The sequence below is a fragment of the Pelophylax lessonae genome, assembly GCF_965119305.1.
Source record: "Pelophylax lessonae genome assembly, chromosome: 4".
Lineage (NCBI taxonomy): Eukaryota > Metazoa > Chordata > Amphibia > Anura > Ranidae > Pelophylax > Pelophylax lessonae.
The window spans coordinates 445880124-445896051 of NC_138771.1; the positions used below are offsets into that span (position 1 = coordinate 445880124).

Below are 15928 nucleotides of genomic sequence, written 5' to 3' on the forward strand. Positions count from 1 at the left end.
CTCTGGAGTGAGCCCATACTTGGCGAGGGAAGGGGCCAGAAGCACTGGCAGGGGACCTGCAAAGAGAAGGTTTGGAGCAGCTCTGTGAAATTCCATTCACAATTCACCACCCGCCGACACAGGCACCTGCAACCACCAGGAGAATCTGCACACTTGCGGCGATCAGGAAGCTAAATGATCCAGAAGACAATATCAGGGGATAAGGAGGGGCTCCCACCGCCGAAATCGCCGCCCACAGGGCTCCACTGTCATAGCAAACCCCAAGAAAATGGGCCTGCACGCGCTTGCTGGCAGATTGGGGTGACCACTGGAACTAGATCATCCAGCCGGTCACCCCACTCCGGCAGTTGATAGTAGATCTCACAGAAAAAATCCAGGAGAAAAAAATTTTCCATCTAAAAAAATGTTGGCAGGACCAAAGATCCCAGCAAGGAACTAGGTCCTTACTCCTGACTAGGCAGAAAAAAAACTGAGTGACTATAGCAGGGAGAAGGAGTATATCCCTTGGGATGGTCAATGGGTGTAGCCAGAAATTCTTTATGCCTAGTCTCCTACTCCTGTAGGGGGCAGTATAACCCATTGGTCAAGAATGACAGGAGCTGTGTCAGTCAATGAACTAAAGAGGAAAAAAAAACGTGTTAACTCCCGTGCAACTTCTATGTGCAAATTTAACCCTTTATTTTACTATGCTTTATATAGGCTGCTGTACGCATTGACGTGTTCTCGCACCTTAAGATAACGTGATTCAATAATGAATGCTGCACTACCTTCATAAAGATGCTAAAGTGCTGAAAACCTCTCTTAATTTACACATGCTTAACTTGCTAAAAAAAAAAAAAAAAAAAAAAACCTCCAAAGACATCAATTATCGTGATTCTGGTGATTATAAATAATCACTAGAGTCATGATAATTGATGTCTTTGGAGTTTTTTTTTTTTTTTTTTTTTTAGCTAAGCATTAATTATTGAATCACTTTAAGCTAGTTATTCATACATGATCTGAAAGATCACAGTACAAATCATGCATTTTGTATTAGGGTACATTGTTGTGCCTATGAAGCAGGAATGGAAAGCAGTTATCGGATAAACCTTTCGCAGGAAGGGGAATAGGGATAAAATGAGAGGAATCTATCACAGTTGATCAACAAGAAAAAGTGGGCAGGGGACATCTGCCATGGTCAGCTAGTGCCTATAGACATATAAACATTTCCCCACTGTAAAAAAGACTGGCAAACATCCTCTAACACTCTGGAAGAACACTGAGGCTAGGTTCCCAGTAGTGCAGGAAGCAGAAAGACGTGTAATCGCACACCTTCCTGCAGAAAAAAAGTGATGCAGTTTAGGAGATGCGTGGAGGTACCATTAATCCTAATGGCATCCCACGCACTGGAAACCACAACCCAGTTTTCCAGCACTTGGATCTGCATTGCACTATGCAGCTTCCCTCTGACTGTGTTTTCTGAAAAGGTGCAGGGACCTTTTGTCTGCCATTTCAATGGGTACAGCAGCTCATTCAAATGGGGTGCTGTGGCAGTGAGTAAACCACATAGCCGTGAACCAGAGCTAAGACCTGCCACAGGACCTGCATTTAGCACAACACCATAGATAAAGGAAAAACAGGGCTATAGGCAGCTGGAGGAGAGCGGAGAGTCTACTAAATGCAATTTCATATAAACTATCTTCCAGGTTTTACTTTATTCAAGAGAAAAAAATCACTTAAAATGTATAACAGAAATGTATTTGATTACATACCTAGTCCAGTGACAAATTCTTTAAAGTTTATTAGTGAGTCCTTGTTGCTGTCCAACAAACGGAAAATCCGTGTTGCCAGTATGGTGATGTGAGGTCCAAAGGACCATGGAGTGAGTTGAGCGAATAACTCCTGAAACTGGTCCAGGTCAATGCGGTACTGCTCCAGGTAAGGCAAGCTGGGATCATGGCGATTACTGGATGCACGATTTCCACCCCAGTAGCAGCTCATTAAATGCTGAGCCTAGAGTTAAAAATATACAATATTACATTGCAAGACAGTCATCATTGTTAACAATGCAAGACCCCATTGCTTTGTCATGTGGGATCTCTATCTATCTATCTATATAAACATACACCACCACCCTCCCCCATTGGGAGAGATTATATCACTTTCTGTGCAGATGGTGGGTCTCAGGCAAAAGCAAGAAATAAAGAAAGATTCCCTCCCCAGAAATAAAAACTTGACACACAAGACTTCATTAAAAAAGGAATAAAACAGCACTTGAATGGATTATGCTTTGATGAATTGATGCTTTTGAATGGCACTGCATTGTACTGTAACAGTAACAGTCAACAAAGCCACACTGCAGAGCATCACAACGTATATGCCATGCGTTGTGGTGTGCTACATTAAAAATGTCATGACTATTTTTTAAATCGGTTTACTTATTTGGCCCCTTTCACGCAAGTTTTCTGATCAGGTCAAGCCCCTTTTGTATGAGTTTTCCGATTGGTCAGGCCTGTCAGTTTTTTAGGTAGACATGATCAAAGGCTCCATATGCAAGTCTATGGGCAGGCAGATGTAAACAGACTTCTGGACGGTCTGGAAAAAAAAACGGAAAAGGACTGCACCCTTTTTTCTAAACCTATACATGATAAATCGGAGGTCGTCTGATGTACATGGACACATGTCCGTTTACATTTGGCCACCAATAAAGCCATCACTGAATGGATGTGGATGTAAAAAAAACTGCACATCTGTTTTGTTCAGCTATAATTCAGTAGGGGATCTGCCCATGCATCCTTTGTTGAATGGAGTGGCGCGTTACTGTCTGAAGGGACCCTATAAATAGTAATGTTTATGCACCCCGCTAATGCACCCTCATGTGCATAAAATTGCAAGTGACCTTCTTTTTCAAACATAACTATCATTTGTTCTGGCCCTCTACATTGTAGGGGTGCCTTTCAAATTGAATGGCACCCCAACGCAGTAACACACGTTATGTGTTGGATTTAGGGATCACTTTGTCTGCTAAGAAGGGTCAAGCATTGTAAGACTGTGGACTTTCCCTTTCTGGCATGAATTCCTCATTCTCGCTAGCTGGAGTATTGGTATTCAAAAATAACTCCATTGTTCTCTGCATGATGGCATATGATTGACGATAGCATGGCCCAACCAGGAGCCCTCATTTTGCAAAGCACATCCAACAATGAAGGAACGGGTAGGTTGTATAGCACTGCTTCAGCCAGCAAGGGAGGAGAGTTCATGTCAGTGAAGAATGCAATGTAGCTGTACACTGTCTCACAGCGCTCATATATTTCCCAAACGCTGCACACCTCAAACCACAGCTTGTCCACATACAAAGCTCCTGTCACAGCCCTTATCCCTTCCTATGTAAACCCAATTCTGAAACACTTTCACATTGTGTTTACAGTGCTGTGCTTACAGGGCTCTCCTGCTGAGCATTTTTTAGCAGGAGCGGAAGCCCAAGAGCTGAATCGATTACTGCTGAACTACAGCTGTCACTAACAGCCAGTGGACCAAGTATGAAGTCTTACCGGAGTCTCTGTCATTCAACACACAGCCTATTGTGCTCCAAACCTAATCTCAGAGTGCTGGCGGGCTGCATGTTGGGTACCAGGGATCTACACAAAAGCACTGCTACACATCAGAGGAGGGAAAGCTGGGATGTTCTAACTCCAAAGCCCCACTTGAAATTTACAGGGAACACAGGTTTTGGAAATAGCCGTTATCCATTATAATCTCACCAACTGATAAATAGCATAAAATAAAAAAAACACTAACCTTGAAGTGGACATACAAATCTTCCAGCTCTTCCATGGAGAAGCCGAGGTCAGTAGAAATGGATCTTACCTAAACATAGGTAAACAGCAGGGGTAATATTTAACATGGTGTTAAACTTGCAATATAAATTGTTATTTCTGCCCACAATTCAAACACTGGCCCTTGCAATACGATCATATATAATCTATTTATGCTTACCACACTTCTCTTTGCAGAATCCTCCAAAGATTGTATGACCTTCAACCTCTGCTTAAATCGCATTTGCTCAATGTCATCAGCTCTTAAGCTGCTGAACTTCTAGAAGCAGAAGATAGCAATTCAGGCAAACAATCAAATTATTAAAAAAGGTATCAAAGTTAGGAAAAAAAAAAAGATGGGGTGCCCAACAATTATTGTTAAATGGGTCTTTTATAATACATCACTTTAAGAGCTTTTACCTCATAGGATGCTTTGATGAGATCAAAAATTTCAACTTCAACTGGTGGTTCATCACCAATGGTAAGTAAAGCATGCAAGTGGGGGATTGGAGGGGACACACTTTGCTTGTTCAGAACATTGTCAAGATACCTAGAGGAAAACAAGACTTTTAATACTACAGGTATACAAGTTATTGCTATCAAGTTCAAACACCTTCCCCCATTATTTTGTAATGATTATGTACCAGTGATGAAATACTAGGTAATGAGGAAAATTACATTTGCACGGTTTGCTCGAATATTGTTTATTGTAGAAGATATGCTAAAAACAGGCGCTTCTAGCAGTTTGCAATCTCCAGCATCTACAGAAGTGCATCGCAACATAGAAATAATGATTTATGGCTCCTGGTCCTCAACAGATACAGTGCATTCTGCAGACAAGCTAAATGCAAACAAAGCATATTTAAATATCATTTGAATTATACCAAATAAATGTGCCTAATACACTTCAGTAAAATTCTACAGATGTTAACATTTTTGTGAATCACATTTCCTTCAAAGTTAACAAACCTAAATTAAAATTTTGCATGTTATTACCTTCCAAGTACAGTCATGGCTTCCCCTTCATCACTGGAGTTTAAGAGGGCATCCATGTTTGCCTCTAGTACAGCCAATGACAGCTGCAGAATCAGTTTGATGCCTTCATAGAAAAAACAATCAACTACCACTACAGCGCTCTCAAATGGCATGACACTGAGGAACAGGGTGAGGAACCAGGAGAGAGAAATGGTGGAGATGACTCCGAGCTCTTGCATCTTCTCAGACAGTTGAGGTAGGCACTCACGTGTCAGCTCTTCAAACACTCCCTGGTCCACCAAGGCCCCTATATACCCAACAAATAGGAGGTGTTAGTCACCAATGCAAATTTTGTATGAGCAGTCATTTCACACTCCTGCTGGCTCAACATATTATGTGTGGTTGAAGCCTCCTCCGTGGCTGCCAAGTGTCATACAACACTTAGCTTGAGTCTCTATGTCCCAAAGAACCCAATGAACTTTAATTCTGGATCAAAAAGAGACAGTATTTTCTTGCATGAGGGCATTTATGGCACCTTAAAACCACAGACCTGTTAGAAATAAAATTCCATCAATCAAAAGTGCAATTCATATTATTGATAGATGTGGATCACCTGACATGGAACTCTAGTATTTGTCTTTAAAAATGCTAAAAACAACCTGCTTTATGCAGTTAGTAGGATTGTGGTTTGCTGCCTCAAAGCCATACCCAATCTGACCCCATTGGTTGCTCATGTTAGCTTGGTCACATATCCTTTGCAGCTTGTGTGTCACATCCAAATTATATGTACACTGGCTGTTCCTCCCATTAAAACCTATTCTCAATGACTGAGACAGCAACATGGGAAACTCTGCGCTTTATGCTTACACCCACATCATTAGTTAACTGCAAAGGCTGCTGGGACAAGCAGCCCAGGATACTGCAGTGACACAAGTAGGTCCTTTATACAGTGGGGATCGAAAGTTTGGGCACCCCAAGTAAAAATTTGTATTAATGTGCATGAAGAAGCCAAGGAAAGGTGGAAAAATCTCCAAAAGGCATCAAATTACAGATTAGACATTCTTATAATATGTCAACAAAAGTTAGATTTTATTTCCATCATTTACACTTTCAATATAACAGAAAACAAAAAAATGGCATCTGCAAAAGTTTGGGCACCCTGCAGAGTTAATATCTCGTACTGCCCCCTTTGGCAAGTATCACAGCTTGTAAACGCTTTTTGTAGCCAGACAAGAGAGTCTTTCAATTCTTGTTTGCGGTATCTTTGCCCATTCTTCCTTACAAAAGTCTTCCGGTTCTTTGAGATTTCTGGACTGTCTGTCACGCACTGCTCTTTTAAGGTCTATCCATAGATTTTCAATTATGTTGAGGTCAGGAGATTGTGAAGGCCATGGCAAAACCTTCAGTTTACGCCTCTTGATGTAATCCTCCATGGATTTCGAGGTGTGTTTAGGATCATTATCCATTTGTAGAAGCCATCCTCTCTTTAACTTCAGCTTTTTCACAGATGGCATCAAGTTACCATCCAAAATTTGCTGAAATTTTATTGAATCCATTTTTCCGTCTACTTGTGAGATGTTCCCTGTGCCACTGGCTGCAATACAACCCCAAAGCATGATTGATCCACCCGCATGCTTAACAGTTGGACAGAGGTTCTTTTTATTAAATTCTGTGCCCCTTCTTCTCCAAACGTACCTTTGCTTATTCCGGTCAAAAAGTTTCATTTTAACCTCATCGGTCCACAGAACTTGTTTCCAAAATGCATCAGGCTTGTCTATATGTTCATTTGCAAAGTTCAAACGCTGATTTTTGTGGTGGGGACGTAGAAGAGGTTTTCTTCTGATGACTCTTCCATGAAGATCATATTTGTACAAGTATCTCTTTATAGTGGAATAGTGTAACACAACTCCAGTGTCTGCCAGATCTTTCTGGAGGGATTGTGCAGTCAAACCTGGGTTTTGAATTGTTTTTCTCACAATCCTGCGAGCTGTTTTGTCTGATATTTTTCTTGGTCTTCCAGATCTTGCTTTAACTTCCACTGTTCCTGATGACTGCCATTTCTTAATTACATTTCGAACAGAGGATATTGACATCTGAAAACGCTTTGCTATCTTCTTATAGCTTTCTCCAGCTTTGTGAGTGTCAACTATTTTTAGTTTCAGTTTTCTAGACAACTGCTTAGAAGATCCCATGGTGCCGATTGTTGGGGCAAGGTCAGATGAGTCTGGGCATTTAAAACCTTTGAGACTGACATGACCTGGTCTTCCCAGACGATGATTGAGAACAATCCATGACACTGGCAGGTCTCAGCCTTGCAAAGGGGGCAGTGCATGCTATAAATTCTGCAGGGTGCCCAAACTTTTGCAGACGTCATTTTTTTTTTTGTAATTTTGAAAGTGTCAATGATGGAAATAAAATCTAACTTTTGTTGACATATTATAAGAATGTCTAATCTGTAATTTGATGCCTTTTGGAGATTTTTCCATCTTTCCTTGGCTTCTTTATGCACATTAATACAAATTTTTACCTGGGGTGCCCAAACTTTCGACCCCCGCTGTACCTGCTTGAAACTCACTTCCCCAGACCATCTGAATTTTGGAGCTGCTCCATCATGTGACTTGCAGGTAATTAAACTACAGGTTATTTCTACACATCAGCATTCCCGCATTATTCCCAAGACCTTCAGTTCTACACATCAGCATTCCCACATTATTTCCAAGGCCTTACATTGACTGTATTAACTATTAAAAAACAATCTGGACACTTGGCACTCTAACATGACTCCACTACATACAGGTTTGATGCAATTTTTAAAGAAATCCTGTTCTTTGAAAGTTTAATAAACAGTATAAATTCTTAAAAGAGCTGGATGTTTATCATGACTTACCAACTACCCGTGTATTGTAATAATCTGGCAGCATTCGCTCACAAAGCGACACCAACAACCAGAAGGCTTCTTCCTCATTACAGTACAGCAGCAGAACAGAGGTCACTATATTCATGGCCTACAAATAAAAGTCTCTTGTTATATAGAATATGAGATATTAGTAAAGATCAGTTACCATTATTACAGCACAGTTCTGAGAGATATTTCTAAAAAAGGTTTACCATTTGGACTTATGGTGAATAGCCATTTTACATCTTTAACACTTCTGTCCAGCTAGGGTCATGTTGCAATCAGATTTCTGAATGCCACTGAGAGTACTATCATGCTCAGTGCCACTTGGCCTTTTAATAGAATTGGGTTAGCCTGGCCTTTGTAATCAGTTTGTTTTCATTGGGTTTCTAAGCCTAGCCCAGGTTGCAGAAAAAGAAGCCAAGCAGCAAGCTTCCATATCTCCAAGCATGCACACTTAGCCCTGGCTCGCACCAATGCGATTTGATAGTTCAAAATCGCATGACAAGTCGCACCCTGTTGCAGGCAACGGAACCGTTTAAATCGTGGTGAGTCAAGTCGCAGTGACTTTGACAAAACGTTCCTGCACTACTTTTTTGCTATTTCATTGTGACTTGCATTGACTTTTGTTAAATAAAGTCACAAGCTGCAGTGAAATTGGAGGACCGAATTGCACTAATGTGTGGCTTTGAAATCGCGCTGAAGTATCGCAATTTAAAAAGCCACACTGTTGTGAACCAGGGATTAGGGTCCATTCATACCAGCCACTTTTTTAAACCACAGCGGCAGGTGAGCAGTGCATTCTTGGTGGGAATCACAGCTCTGTATTGCATAGTTTTTTTTTAAAAAACTTTATTGAAATGTCACACAGACCATTTATAGTTTGATTGGCCGCACTGTGCTGCGGTGATCTGAAAAAAAAAAGTAGTGCATGCAATACTTTTTTTCAGTGCACCCTGCCTGCACACCACTGCAATATAGTAGTGTAAATCTGGCACACAGGAAACCAGGCATTTTACATGTTATTCGGTGGGACTATGCTTGAATAACCGTTCAGTGCAGTCCAACTGCATCTGTGTAACTCGAGCCTTAGAAGGGTGAATTCATCTTTGGGAACGTGTTACATGCTCCAACTGATTTCAGGGTGAAAACACGTAAAATGTTCTCAGTGCTGCAGTCGCTGCCCGCTGCTCTCCTCCTTGTGGCAGCAGTACAGGGAGAAGTTCCCTGTACTAGTTGTCACTTTTTTGAAACCATCGCGGGCATGTAGGGCTCTGCCCACACGGCCACGTCATTCATACACACAGCTCTGTCCCGACATCCTTAGCGGCTGTCAGCTTGTAGTTCTCAAACTACCACGGCGCTGAAAGTCTTCCCGTCAGCGAGTTTCAGCCTACCCCTATGGGATGTACGGGTAAAAAGATTTACTGACAGTGTGCAGACATGCATGGCATCAGTGATCTCCTGATCGCTGGTGCAATGCTTCTAATACATAAAATAATAAATGCACATTTGTTTACCTGCAAAAAGATATACATTTATACATTTTTGTACAAAGGTAATCTTATCCTTTAAGGACAAAAAAAAAAAACGGTGCAGTATTTCCATCAAATGGCCAAATAGAATAACTCCATAATACATTTTAGTGAATTTAAACTTCTTCCTGCCAATTAAAAAGGAAAATCATCATGTCCTCATGCCTCATGTGCAGAAACTTGAATCTTTGCTTCTGTGTGTTTGGTCACACCTGAACAGGATTAAACCCTGGGGGAGAAAGGAAAACTTTCCATAGTGTATGCCTGTTAGTAAGCATGATGAAATAGAGAGGTGGGTACAGAGACAGACTGTACTAGCATTGGGTACTTAACAACTCTATGAGCTGCTTCCCATACCAAGGATGTAAAATTGGCAATATTCTGTGACTTACAACAGGTTTCCATCCTAAAACCACATACCACTTTCTATTAGTCTGGACTTCTTAACCCCTTGCCGCTGCCGCCACTTCCTGATGCTTTAAGAGAATCTAAACGGCGGGAGGCGGAGGCAAGCTTTATGAACTTTGACTGGCTGTCACAGCAGGCACATGGTCAGCAGCTCCCAATCGCCAAGAATTGCTACCAAGAATGTATTAGGAGCTGCCTTTGACAGCTCAGTTACTGTGTTGAGAGGGTGCTTTTTTTTTTACCTCCAGAGTTTCAGTTTTAGGATCTGTCAAGTTTGCACACCACTTAACAACTGCAGCTAATAATACCAAATCTTTCAAAAAGCTGGATCTCTCCACTGCATCTCTGAAGGTAAATGAGCATATAGTAGATGCTTAATAAGACAGTGTCACCTTTACTGAGGTTATCTTTTAATAAATACCACCAACCCTATGAATGTAATCCATCTGTGATAAAAGATCCCCCCCCCTGACACAGCAGTCATACCTCTGACAAGGTCCTGGCCAGCTTATCTTCATTATGCGCATGAATACAGTTGTCCCACTCATTTCTATTGGTAAACCATACTCCCAGGGACAGCTGGAGGCCACAATAAATACGCTTACCCATAGCACTGAAGGGGGCCGGGCTAAACATAGGTGAGTAGGAGGATTATTCATAGGATAACTTCACTAGTGGCTGAAGTTGTCCTTTACGCTGACTATGTCATTACAGGACACAAGTGCCAGAGCTTGGCTGATGGAGCCACAGCACGTTTGCAGGGGACAAAGGCAAATGCAAAAGAGCAGAGATTCAATGAATGGTTGGGGCAAAGGTAAGTAACAGATACAGACCGCAAAATTCTATGCAAATGTTGACTTTTTTTGTAACAGTTGTTTGGCCCCACTCACTAGCAAGCAAGGATGCCCATAGGGGCACTTAGTGAGGTGGGAGAGGCATGTATCAAACACAACATTTACAGAAAAAGCATTATTTTTCAGATACCTAGATCTCTGGACCTACTTACTCTTCTGACAAGGGACATTTATAAATTTTTTATCATACACTCAGAATCAGTGTTACTTAACAACACACGATTAAAACTGAAATATTTTCTTTAATTTACTTTTTCTAACCATAAACAGTTACACAAGAATGCTACGGAGCTGGTAAGGCACTTGTTATTCCTTCTAAACACTTATGTGGGTAAGAAAAGAGCAATACCTGGCAGTAGCCAATGTTGGGGTTGCGGAAGGCATATGCAGTGAGCACACGGCGGAGAGCTGCTATGCCAAGCTCATTCTGGAATGCGGGGTGTTCAGGCATGGATCGGTGGAGGTCACGCTCGATCTCATCTGTTGCAAGATTGCATTTTCCCGTGGACCTCTCCACTAGATCAGCATAGTAGCCAGGATGAGTTGCCATTTCATTTGATGCTCCTGAAAGAAAAATAGCAAAAAAATATAAGACTTTATTCTTTTCTTTATTTAGGATGGAGAGCTGCAGTAATGAGAGGGAATGATCTGATGTTCACAATGTTTTCAAGATGAACGTTAAAACAACACTAAAAAGACAACACTAAAAACATCAATATAAACAAAAAAATTAACATTTAATAGGTCTCATTAAAAACTTGGAAAACAGGTCATATACATACAAGTGTAAAAATGTATTAGGTAACAAATATATACATATTAAATGGCACATCTTAGTGGTTAATAATGATGCACTTGTCTCAGTCGCACCCAACGTGTTTCGGGTTAATACCCTTCATTAGGGGTGTAACATTGGGAGATAGTGTGCGTACATTGTATTTCAAACTGACGAGAGCAAAGACCCTATGGATGTATGGGGAGAGCAAAGGTGTTCCAATGGGTGGGGGGAGGGGGAAAAAAGAGAGAAGGGGGTAGGGTAAGAATGGTAAGTCCCAGTTCTCTCCACGAAGGTCCCTCAAAGAACCAAACGTGGATGGTGTGAGTGCTTGTCAGCCAAGTCACAGGAATAATAGAAGGTGCAGGAGGAATTAAGAGGATTGATCACTATGTACCAGGGATACTCGAAATAATCTAGTAAAGTAGTAGGAGGTCTAGGCCTGAAGATTGCATGACGAATGTCCCACCTCTCTGAAAAATCGGTGTCCTATGTGCCCTCTGAGCGAGAGTAAAGAAGGTGAACCTGTGTACACTTTGACTACCCGATTGCATGCTAGCAAAAATTCTATATACTCATACTTTATATAAAACCTATAAAGATCTCTGTATGGATTTGTTCACCTGCCTGCAATTAAAAACAAACACTGAAACAAGTACAGCCCTGAATGAACCATTGACCCCCTGCATTTTGGGACTGATTCATTGAAGCTGTTCATCTAACTAAAGGGCCGTACACACAAGCCAAATATCAGACGGCATCGACCAGTTCAATATAAACCGGTAAACATCGGGCTTCTGTCGATGGGGAATGACCAAAAAAGCTCTGCCGATTGAAATCCAATCAGCGCTCGCAGCCAATGGCTGAAATCACTGACTGGTGTGTTCTGGTGGGCCCCCTCCCCTGTCATAACACAACAGCTCAGATTGTTAGTACAGAGGCTTCTTCTGAGCTCTTCAGTTGTTTTTCGTTCAGCCCACCAAGTTGAATGAAAAAAAAAAATACGAAAATTACCAGACTTTAGGCTGGCCATAGATGACACAACATTTCTTTCCTTCCACCAAGGGTGGAGGGAAAGAAAATTGTTTGACTACCCCATCAACACATTCAGTGTTGATGGGAGAATGTCTTCAGATGCACTATTGTTATCTGCCAGCAGGGGGTGTGGAGAGCATTCCCAGTTGGCAGAATACACTGGTTACGGATAGGGGCAATAGCTGATGGCAGTAACCGTATGTAGAAAAGTCTGACTTGCTGGTTGTACCCAAGTTGATCGATCAATCAACTTGGGTACAATCAGCCAGCCCATACACGGTTAGAATCTCAGCCGGTCCCTGCTGAGCCAGCTGAGATTCAAACAGTATATGGCCAGTTTAGGTGAACATTAATGAATGCTGAATTACATGCTAGCAAAATCCATTTTTTCCCCCTCAATAAGTGGATATTTTAAGGTGAACCTGTGTTAACCTTAAGTAACAAAATTCCTTTTGCAAAGTGAATCAGTTTGCTAGATGAACAACCTTCACTTCTTGCTTTTATTACATACAATAAACCCACGCAACAGAAGAAAATGCATTTTTGCAGTTAGCAAAACATGTGGTCAGTGAGAATCACTACCTTGCCTTTCCTTTCTTGCACCTGTAACCATCTCCTAAGTGCCCATGAGAGGCAGTGCAGCATTGTGTGTTTTGCCTAATCATAGTCAAGGGGGCTTTGTTCTACTAAGCCAAGATCATACAGGCACTATGGTTTAGGTATACTCGATTATTCCTGAAAAACGTTACTCCATTTGTCACACAATCTTAAAGATCAAATAATACACTGCATTGCAATTACCTGAAAATAAAAGCCAAAGTTCTCCTCGCAGGCTCTCTGGAATGCCCTTTAAAACTAGGTCTCGAGTCTTCGATGTTCGATACATGCACATCCCTCGACCATACTCAAAGAAGTGAATGTTCCAAGACTCCTCCTTCATTTTCTCTTTTGCCTAAGAAAACAAAAACAACTATTTTATAACACAACTAGTACGAATGGGTGCAATTTTCAATTTCCAGTTTTCATATATAGGGTCATATATTTATTGTGATGATGAAAGTGTTTACACCAGGGGTTGGCAACCCATTGATCGTGATCTACCAGTTGATCGCGGCTAGGTGACTGATAGATCTCTCCCTTGATGGTATTAAAAAACCGGCGCTTTGGATGATATAAAAGAAATAACCGAAAGCAGCTGCTTTTCACCTAAAGGGGAAATAAAGCTAAATAAATATTACCAGTGCTTGCTATACAACCAGTGCTTGCTATACAACCAGTGCTTGCTATACAACCAGTGCTTGCTATACAACCAGTGCTTGCTATACAAGTACATGAATGAATGAAAAGGGACTATAGTGCTAAAAATAAAGTGCCAAATATATATAATCCATATAGGAATAACCATACCAAAGTATAACAAATGTGCAAAGATGTAGATAATACATCAAAATTCATCAATGTTAAAATAATTCAATAGAAAAGTCCATAAGTAGTCCAGTAACCAGTGCAACAGTGCTCAAACTGTGTTGGTGTTCCTTTAATTTCTTCTGTAGTGAATAAAGTGCTCATCAGTGCCAGGCTGCCACACTCCCCTCTTGTACCCCTACTCACCAGAAATAAAGACCCGTTTACGTGTTTCGCCCGCCTCCCCGAGCGTCATCAAAGGACATCATTTCCGTTGTACTGATCAGAATATTTATATGATGGTATTGAGTCCACCCTCTGATTTCAACCAATGGCAAAACAAATAATATTAACCATCTAATAGAACAACAATCACTTACTGTGTACAAAGAGCAATTAAAAATTATATATGATATATCCAAAATATTAAAATACCTTATTAAATCATTATAGAGTATACTAAAAACTTTTTTAAAATACCTCATTAGATCTCGATAGAGTGTACTGAGAATAACGAAAAAAAGATGAATGTAAAAAAAAATAAACAAATGAAAGGAAAATATATAGAATTATGAATGAAAAAATAAAATACATAAAAAATATAAAAATATTTTTATTTTTTATTTAATGAAAAAATAATAAAAAGAGAATATTTGAAAAAAAAATACGAAAATAGGAATGTATAAAGATTAGTAAATAATAAATATTAAAAAAATAAATAAAAATCAAAATGAAAAAGAAAATAATTATTTTCTTCTTTTTCATTTTATTTTGATTTTTATTATTTTTTTTATACTTCTTATTTACTAATCTTTATTCATACCTATTTTTTAAAAAAAATATTTTTTTCTCATTTTATTATTTTATACTAAATAATGGTTGTTCTATTAGATGGTTAATATTATTTGTTTTGCCATTGATTGAAATCGGAGAGTGGGCACGATACCATCATATAAATATTCTAATCAGTACACCAGAAATTATGTCCTTTGACGACACTCGGGGAGGCGGGCAAAACGCGTAGACGTAATTTCTGGCATATTACCATCTACGTCACTTCCTGTTCCTCGGTGGAACGCACGCGAGTTGGTGTTCCAGGAAGTGTCCTGTAATAGATCTACTGCCTTTTTATCTACTCATTTGTGAGTACTTTTGCTTGCTTTTTTTTTTAATAAACCATCTACACAGTACTACACTATGATCTCTTAAATCTAATTGGGCTGAGGCCACCTAGGAAACAGCATTGGTCATCTGAAGAGAGCAGGTTGTCTGGATGATACCCATATCAGTTTCCCAGGACTCTGAACTCGCCTCGAATTAGCTACATCTGACCCAACAGAGGGTCTTTATTTCTGGTGAGTAGGGGTACAAGAGGGGAGTGTGGCAGCCTGGCACTGAGGAGCACTTTATTCACTACAGAAGAAATTAAAGGAACACAACACAGTTTGAGCACTGTTGCACTGGTTACTGGACTACTTATGGACTTTTCTATTGAATTATTTTAACATTGATGAATTTTGATATATTATCTACATCTTTGCACATTTTTTATACTTTGGCATTTTTATTCCTATATGGATTATATCTATTTGGCACTTTATTTATAGCACTATAGTCACTTTTCATTCATTCATGTACTTATATAGCAAGCGCTGTTAATATTCATTTATTTAGATCTCTCCCTTGGTTTGCCGACCCACTGTTCGCAGAGCATCTAACACAGTGCAGTCACTGCTATATAAACAAACAGTTGGACCATGTTTGTTTTTCCGCTGAGCCGGAACTGGCCACAGAGGGAGCAGAAAGCAGCCGCATAAACCAATACCTGGCTTATGTAGTGCTGGCAGCAGTGATAATAAAGTGTTAATAAACCCATGCTGATCATATGCACCCTTCCAAAAAAAAAACTCTAGCAACACACACCAAACTGAGCATGCGCAGAGTGACTCCAAAGGTTATGTCTTATCAGGAGATGGATTGGGGACAGTGGAAAAAGGGGAGGATCAGAAAAGACAGTATCAGTCTTTTTACACAATCCTGAGGATTAAGCTCTTAGGCTCCACAGCGAGTGTAGCAAGCATGTTTTACTGCATATACAGACTGATTTTATGGTTGTGGGTTTAGTAACACTTAAACTGCACTCTGCCTCTTACACTTGCTCGTATGGTATGGAGTGGTGCCAGCAGAAGCTGCAAGACAGAAAGAAGAAAAGCTCTGTATTTCACTGAACGTGGACGCTCTTCTCTCCTGTA

At 40.4% G+C, this 15928-nt stretch overlaps 1 protein-coding gene across 2 annotated transcripts in view; it reads right to left on the reverse strand.

Annotated features, from left to right (window-relative positions):
• Positions 1-15928, reverse strand: part of TBC1D9B (TBC1 domain family member 9B) — a 147952-nt gene that overhangs the window by 46132 nt on the left and 85892 nt on the right. For both annotated transcript variants that reach the window (XM_082253132.1, XM_082253131.1), the window contains exons 9-16: positions 13074-13224; positions 10812-11026; positions 7657-7774; positions 4791-5076; positions 4215-4344; positions 3976-4074; positions 3778-3846; positions 1752-1992 (exon numbers count right to left, since the gene is read on the reverse strand). In XM_082253132.1, coding sequence (XP_082109258.1) covers positions 1752-1992; positions 3778-3846; positions 3976-4074; positions 4215-4344; positions 4791-5076; positions 7657-7774; positions 10812-11026; positions 13074-13224 — 1309 coding nt within the window. The remainder of the gene's footprint in view (positions 1-1751; positions 1993-3777; positions 3847-3975; positions 4075-4214; positions 4345-4790; positions 5077-7656; positions 7775-10811; positions 11027-13073; positions 13225-15928) is intronic.